The 8,397-nt window shown below is 41.2% G+C and overlaps 1 protein-coding gene across 1 annotated transcript in view; it reads left to right on the top strand.

Annotated features, from left to right (window-relative positions):
• LOC134294149 (uncharacterized) overlaps positions 1-3,531 on the top strand; it is a 5,278-nt gene extending 1,747 nt beyond the window's left edge. Inside the window, exon 2 of the mRNA XM_062964175.1 lies at positions 1-3,531. This exon is cut by the window's left edge and continues 1,065 nt beyond it. Coding sequence (XP_062820245.1) covers positions 1-372 — 372 coding nt within the window. The 3' untranslated portion in view covers positions 373-3,531.
• Positions 3,532-8,397: the final 4,866 nt, after the last annotated feature.

Here is an 8,397-nt window from a genome sequence, read left to right as displayed (position 1 = left end):
CACGCAAAGATACTGTGGGACTTCCGAATCCAGACTGACAAAGTTCTGGAACACAACACACCAGACATCACAGTTGTGGAAAAGAACAAGGTTTGGATCATTGATGTTGCCATCCCAGGTGACAGTCGCATTGAAGAAAAACAACAGGAAAAACTCAGCCGCTATCAGGACCTCAAGATTGAACTTCAAAGACTCTGGCAGAAACCAGTGCAGGTGGTCCCAGTGGTGATGGGCACACTGGGTGCCGTGCCAAAAGATCTCAGCCGGCATTTGGAAACAATAGACATTGACAAAATTACGATCTGCCAACTGCAAAAGGCCACCTTACTGGGATCTGCACGCATCATCCGAAAATACATCACACAGTCCTAGACACTTGGGAAGTGTTCGACTTGTGATTTTGTGAAACGAAATCCAGCATATCTATCTTGTTTGCTGTGTCATACAACGTCGTTGTGTCAATAATAATAATAATAATAATAATAATAATAATAATAATAATAATAATAATAATATCTCAGCCTGCATTTGGAAACAATAGGCATTGACAAAATTACAATCTGCCAACTGAAAAAGGCCACCCGACTGGGATCTGCACGCATCATCCGAAAATACATCACATAGTCCTAGACACTTGGGAAGTGTTCGACTTGGGATTTTGTGATATGAAATCCAGCATATATATCTCGTTTGCTGTGTTATAATAAAATAATAATAATAATAATAATAATAATGATAATGGGAATAATAATAATAATAAGTGGGAAGTGTTCGACTAGTGATTTTGTAATATGAAATCCAGCATATATGTCTCGTTTGCTGTATCATACTGTCTTTGTGATGATAATAATAATAATAATAATAATAATAATAATATAATGCTATTGTAATATAGCAATAACATAATAAAATAAAATAATGATAATAATGAAATATTAAAAATATTATAATATTGCTATAAAATAATGTACTAATAATATAAAATAATAAAAAACAATATAACACCAGCTTTTAGAAATTGTGAGAGTTGAAACCTAACACAGGTAACAATAACATAATAATAATAATAATAATAATAATAATAGTGGGAATAATAATAATAATAATAATAATAAGTGGGAAGTGTTCGACTAGTGATTTTGTAATATGAAATCCAGCATATATGTCTCGTTTGCTGTATCATACTGTCTTTGTGATAATAATAATAATAATAATAATAATATAATGCTATTGTAATATAGCAATAACATAATAAAATAAAATAATGATAATAATGAAATATTAAAAATATTATAATATTGCTATAAAATAATGTACTAATAATATAAAATAATAAAAAACAATATAACACCAGCTTTTAGAAATTGTGGGAGTTGAAACCTAACACAGGTAACAATAAAATAATAATAATAATAATAATAATAATAATAATAATAATAATACAACAATACATGGATGGCCTAAAACTGTACAGGAAAACTGAAACTGAAATCCAGTCTCTGACTGTCCGAATCTTTAGCGCTGATATCAGCATGGAGTTTGGTTTGGACAAATGTTCGACAGCAGCATTGAAGAAGGGAAAAATCATTGAAAGCCTAATGGCCAAACGATAAAGTGTCACCAACCAGAGGCCTATAAATATCTGCGCATATTACAGCTGGACAACATCAAGCATGAACATGTGAAATCTGTGATCAGCAAATAATATGTCCAAAGGGTTAGAAAAATTCTCAAAAGCAAGCTCAATGGAGGCGGAGAAGACCTGACCTGTGCTCAGCCCGTATCGGTGACAAATCAGTGCCGGAGACAATGGCCTTTTGGCTAATCCGTTTATAGCTGCACAAAACCACTAATTAAAGACTTCATCCCACTGAATACGCCAACTGTTTAGAAGAGTAGTGTGATCGAGGTGACCACCCTCCCCCCCAGGACTTTGTAAAAGATAGTTCAAAAATCAAGACTTTATGTTCTATATTCCATATATTTATAGTAGAAGGTGATTGAGACTTTTTACTGGAGTTTACTGTGACTCTCTGCACAAAAGGTGTTTGACCTTTTAGCCTGAGGCAAGAGATAACAACTTCATGAATGGTAAAATCATGCTGCTAAAACTCCACTTTTATGGATTTCCACGCTGGGTTCTCCAGATGTTATGAACTTCGTTCTTATCAAGTATTTTCAATTGTTTATATCAGGGGTCCCCAAACTAAGGCCCGGGGGCCGGATGCGGCCCTCCAAGGCCATTGACCTGGCCCCCGCCCTCAGTTTTAGACTCAGGCTTGCCCAAAGTCTGAAATGACTTGAAGGCACAACAACAACAATCCTACTTGATAATCTCATTGGCCAGAAGCAGGCCCACACTTCCCACTGAAATCCTGATAAGTTTACAATATGCTGGTTTAAATTATTTTTATTTTTAAATATTGTATTGTTCTTTCATTTACTAATATTGTAAATGAAATATTGTAAACTAATGATATGGTAATAATATAATATATTGTGTATACATATAATATTGATAATAATATTATAATGTCATACAATATAATATTTATTTATTTATTACAGTATTTCTACCCTGCCCTTCTCACCCAATAGGGGACTCAGGGTGGCTAATAATAATAATACAATATAATAATATTAATTATATATTATATGTGAAATGTAATATTACTAATAATATTACTGTATAATGGTATAGTACAATATAGTATTATATAATGCTAATATTGTGCTATGCTAATAATATAATATATTGTATGTACATACAACTTGTAAGCCGTTCTGAATCCCCTTCGGGTTGAGAGAGGGTGGGGTATCAATGTAGTAAATAAATAAATAATTGTTGCTTTGGCGGGGGTTGCACTACAAATAAGACATGTGCAGTGAGCATAGGAATTTGTTTTTTTTTTTCAAATGATAATTCGGCCCCTCAACAATCTGAGGGACCATGAATTGGCCCTGGTTTATATCATTCATGATTCCCCTTTATGAAATGTAACTCACTTTTATGGATTCTCCCTTATTTCCATGAAATCTATCTATCTGCCTGTCAATATGGCTCATCACCACCCATCTTTGCTTCCACCTCTGACACCCCAAGGCATATCTAAAATCTGTATACGTGACAGGAACCCGGACACCCTTGATTGCTGCCATTAATAAAATAAGCACCCTTTGGAAATCAGTCTAGCAGGACTTAATCCGCTAGTTCCTGTCCGTCACCTCATTGTTTCAATAACTCCCGCCTTCTCTTTCCTGATTGGCCCGAGTAGAGACAAAAGGCAGCTTCCTATTGGGCCAACGGAGCAAGGTGGGAAACGAAAGCCCGCCTCGTTCAACCTTCTAGCCTATCAACGATCAGATGGGCGGGGAAGCAGGGCGGGAAATTCAAAGGGTTGTCAGACTGAAATTTTGTATAAGTATGGCTTTATTTTGATTGTATGGTACCCTAGTAGACCGAATGATCGCTACTAGAGTCCTCTTCAGCTGAATTGCTCAATAAAGACTCCTTGGCGGATTTTCCTTCAACTTTGGCGGACCTTCTTCATTTCGGCTTCAGGTTGTATTGCGGCTCGTAATTCTCCTTTTGGCTTCGCCAAGGTCCGTTCTCTCAGGACCGGATCGGCTCTCTCCTTAAGGGCCCGATCCCCTAAAACGCGGTCGACAACAGTAGGTTGACCATACAGCTCAGGCATACACCGTTTTGAAAGTAAATGGATGATACTCCGACCTCCGTCGCACGCTAGCTAACTATCAGTTTTATTCAGCCGTTCTTAGTTGATTTGCCATCACATTGCAGAGAGTTGCTTAAAAACACTCTCCCTCCCTCGTTTTCTTTGTGAACAGAAACAACTCCTCTCCCGAACTACGATTTGTGTTCATGGGTTATCAATGTCATTTCTTCATTGGTTCTGTCATCAACACATGGGAAAAGTTTATTAAACACTTTGTCTTTGCATGAGGGACATGTCGTGGTTTGCAAAGATACTATATGTGTGTTAACTGGAAAACCAAATGCATGGATTTGCAAGGAGCTGGTAATCAGCTTGTAGCTGTTGCTATCCTGCTGCTGGAGAACCGGTTTTCGATTCTGTCATTAAGACATGGGAAAAGTTTATTAAACCGCAAACACTTTGTCTTTGCAGGGGGGACATGTGATGGTTTGCAAAGATACTATATGTGTGTTAACTGGAAAATCAAATGCATGAATTTGCAAGGACCTGGGAATCAGCTTGTAGCTGTTGCTATCCTGCTGCTGGAGAACTGGTTTGAACAGGTTTCTGTGTGTGTGTGTGTGTGTGTGTGTGTGTGTGTGTGTGTGTGAGAGAGAGAGAGAGAGAGAGAGAGAGAGAGAGTCTACTGAGTACTGGCTGAAAAGAAGATGGCTCTGTACTCAGAGAGGTCTGGCTATTTCTAAGGCCTTGTTTGCTGCTGATCTTCACTGAAGCAGATTTATGGACTAAGAAAAGACTACTTATGACTGCTGATTTCTGTAAGCAATCAGAGGGACTGTTGTAAATACTACTCTTTTTGATTTTTTGGAACACCTCAGCAAGTGAGAGTCCAAAAGTGGCAGGCTGTAACCCGGAACCTCAATCCATTGCTGATACTGGATGAGAGACTCTCTCCTGGGCAACTTGGAAGGCGCTGAACAGATTGCACTCTGGCACCACAGTTAACACAGAATATATATCGTGTCTTATCTAAACTTGACCAATTGCTGATGGTCTTCCTCACCTTCCATGTATTTTGGCACAAGTGGTATCCGTGACCTCACTTGTTTACTCTGAGTTTTCTTCTGTCCTCGGAACATTTTAGAGAAAAGCACCAGCCCACAAGAAGGGAGGGAAGCCAAAGCTTTCCCTTAAAGGGAGAAAGAGAAACGTGGCAATAGCACGGATGGATGTGAACAGCCGTCTTCCTATGCCGGGAGGATGAGCATTGCCGTGCGGAGAGGCATTGCATTGCACTCACATTTGGCACCGGTCAGCGGACTGCAGCGGAATCCTTTGCAGAGTGTCGCATTGCCCAAATAGCAAGGTGCCCGCGCCTCCAACATCAAAGAATACAACATCCCGTTTGAGCGGTTGATAGAGGACAACCTTCCGTTTGAAAGCGTCCTCTGCCTGAATGGCGGCCGGCTCCCAAGTCTGTTGTAAAGAACCACAAGAAAGGACAGCCCAAGGCTCCGGAAATCCCCCGCCAACTTAGTCCAGAAAGTTACAATAAAAGCCAAAAAAAATAACTTTAAAACATGTTGAAAGTTAACATTGAACTCACATTCATTTGAAGAACTGAGAGCCATTTTTGACTTTATTCCCACAAAGAAGGAGAAATTCACAAGGAAGTTTTGAGAAAGATCTTGTTGCTTGCGGAAACTTAATTTTCTATCCTATATTTTCTATCCATGTTTTTGGGTTCTGATATGCAGGTTATTTGTTTGTTTGTTTGTTTATTTTTACAGTATTTATATTCCACTGAGATCTGAGGTTCCAGGCTGCACAGGGTTCCATACTTCACACTTTAACAACACAACCGTTCAATGCTAAGGCTTCTCCGTCTGCGCAGGGTTCCATACTTCACACTTTAACAACACATCCGTTCAATGCTAAGGCTTCCCCGTCTGCGCAGGGTTCCATACTTCACACTTTAACAACACAACCGTCCAATGCTAAGGCTTCCCCGTCTGTGCAGGGTTCCATACTTCGCTCTTTAACAACACAACCGTTCAATGCTAAGGCTTCCCCGTCTGCGCAGGGTTCCATACTTGGTACTTTAACAACACAACCGTTCAATGCTAAGGCTTCCCCGTCTGCGCAGGGTTCCATACTTTGCACTTTAACAACACAACCGTTCAATGCTAAGGCTTCCCTGTCTGCGCAGGGTTCCATACTTGGTACTTTAACAACACAACTGTTCAATGCTAAGGCTTCCTGCTAAATGGAACTATAGAGGAGAGTCTACTAAACAAGCCAGGACCTGCCGCAGACCAGGACTGCCTTCTGTTGAGGAGTTACGAAGGTGGAGGCATTACTTTTCATTCAACCCTCTTATAAGAATGAGTGTGAGATAATATCCTAGAGAAGCTGTTCCCACTGAGCCTATTGCTGGAGGTCTTCCCATGTCGTCCTGCACCGTTATGCTTCCCAAGAGGGTCTGCCAGATCCCTTTCTCTCCCCACATCTATCAATGCAACTTCTCCTCACAACGGAACCAGAAGCTTTGCAAACGTTGCCCACAACGATTGACCGGATGGAGAGAGAAAGATTCCCACCCTTGAGGACAACAGCCTTGCTGGGAAACTGGTGTCTGCCAAAAGAAGGAGAAAAGGAGGAGAGGCGAGCTCGGAATACCAAAAATGTAAACAAGCGGGCCTCAGCGACACAGGCGAAGAAGCAATTGTGCCCCACACCCATTAAAACTGGGCTGCGGGTGGCCAAAGAACATCAGAATGAGGGTCAAAAAGACACAAATTATTACTCAGGGAAGTACGAGTTAACATCTACCAAACAATAGATGCTCCCAGGCAACAGAGGGCATAGAATCATAGAATCATAGAATAGTAGAGTTGGAAGAGACCACATGGGCCATCTAGTCCAACCCCCTGCTAAGAAGCAGGAAATCGCATTCAAAGCACCCCCGACAGATGGCCATCCAGCCTCTGCTTAAAAGCCTCCAAGGAAGGAGCCTCCACCACGGCCCCGGGGAGAGAGTTCCACTGTCGAACAGCCCTTCTCACAGTGAGGAAGTTCTTCCTGATGTTCAGGTGGAATCGCCTTCCCTGTAGTTTGAAGCCATTGTTCCATTGCGTCCTAGTCTGCAGGGCAGCAGAAAACAAGCTTGCTCCCTCCTCCCTATGACTTCCCCTCACGTATTTGTACATGGCTCTCATCATGTCTCCTCTCAGCCTTCTCTTCTACAGGCTAAACATGCCCAGCTCTTTAAGCCGCTCCTCATAGGGCTTGTTCTCCAGACCTTTGATCATTTTAGTCGCCCTCCTCTGGATGCTTTCCAGCTTGTCAACATCTCCCTTCAACTGTGGTGCCCAAAATTGGACACAGTGTGATTCCAGGTAAAGTGGTCTGACCAAGGCAGAATAGAAAGAGGGGGAGCAGGACTTCCCTGGATCTAGACGCTATTCCCCTATTGATGCAGGCCAGAATCCCATTGGCTTTTTTAGCAGCCGCATCACATTGTTGGCTCATGTTTAACTTGTTGTCCACGAGGACTCCAAGGTCTTTTTCGCACACACTGCTGTCAAGCCAGGCATCGTCCCCCATTCTGTATCTTTGATTTCCATTGTGGAATATCTTGCATTTGTCCCTGTTGAACTTCATTTTGTGAGTTTCGGCCCATCTCTCTAGTCTGTCAAGATCGTTTTGAATTCTGCTCCTGTCTTCTGGAGTGTTAGCTCTCCCTCCCAGTTTGGTGTCGTCTGCAAACTTGATGATCGTGCCTTCTAACCCTTCGTCTAAGTCGTTAATAAAGATCCTGAACAGAACCGGGCCCAGGACGGAGCCCTGCGGCACTCCACTTGTCACTTCTTTCCATGATGAAGACGACGCATTGGTGAGAATCACCCTTTGGGTTCGTTCGCTTAGCCAATGACAGATCCACCTAACCTCTATGCAGGCTACCTCTATGCAGATACCTTCACTGAGTAGTTAAATGTTATAATGAGGACGCTTTGGAAATAATAATAATAATAATACAATTCATTGATTTTTTTTAAAACAACAATAAGGGAAACGGGAAAAACGGGGAAAAATATTCTCATTTCTCTGTCAGTTTCAAGGAAGGTGATAAAAATATTGCAGCCTAATCCATTTGTGTGCAAGATGTGCTAATGTGCCCGGCGTTGCACAGAGCACCATCTGCACAACATGAAAGGAGGACCCTTCCCCATTCTGCGCATCGGGGCCGAGATGATAAGTCACAAGGCAATCCGTTTACATGAGGGATGGGCTTTCAAACAAGGGACATCTGGCAACCCGACTGGGGAATCTCCCCCGCTGTCAGGATCAACATCATCATCATCATCATTTGTCCTGGCAGCAGTTGTGGCTTCCCATGCGCTGCGCAGATTGGCAGCCTATATTTAGGCTTCATCTATATACAGTATATATCTATAGATATATACTAGCTATACCCGGCCACACTTTGCTGTGGCTCAGTATGATAAGCAATGAATGTGTAAGTAAATGTAATACTGAATATACTCAAGTATAAGCCGACTCGAATATAAGCCGAGGCACCTAATTTTATCACAAAAAAAACCTGGGAAAACATTGACTCCAGTATAAGCCGAGGGTGGGAAATGTCAGAAATAAAAATAAATACCAATAAAATGACATGAATTGAGGCATCGGTAGGTTAAATGTTTTTGAATATTTA

The sequence above is a fragment of the Anolis carolinensis genome, unplaced genomic scaffold, assembly GCF_035594765.1.
Source record: "Anolis carolinensis isolate JA03-04 unplaced genomic scaffold, rAnoCar3.1.pri scaffold_13, whole genome shotgun sequence".
In the NCBI taxonomy this organism is placed as follows: Eukaryota; Metazoa; Chordata; class Lepidosauria; order Squamata; family Dactyloidae; genus Anolis; species Anolis carolinensis.
This window is presented reverse-complemented; position numbering and strand designations above follow the sequence as displayed.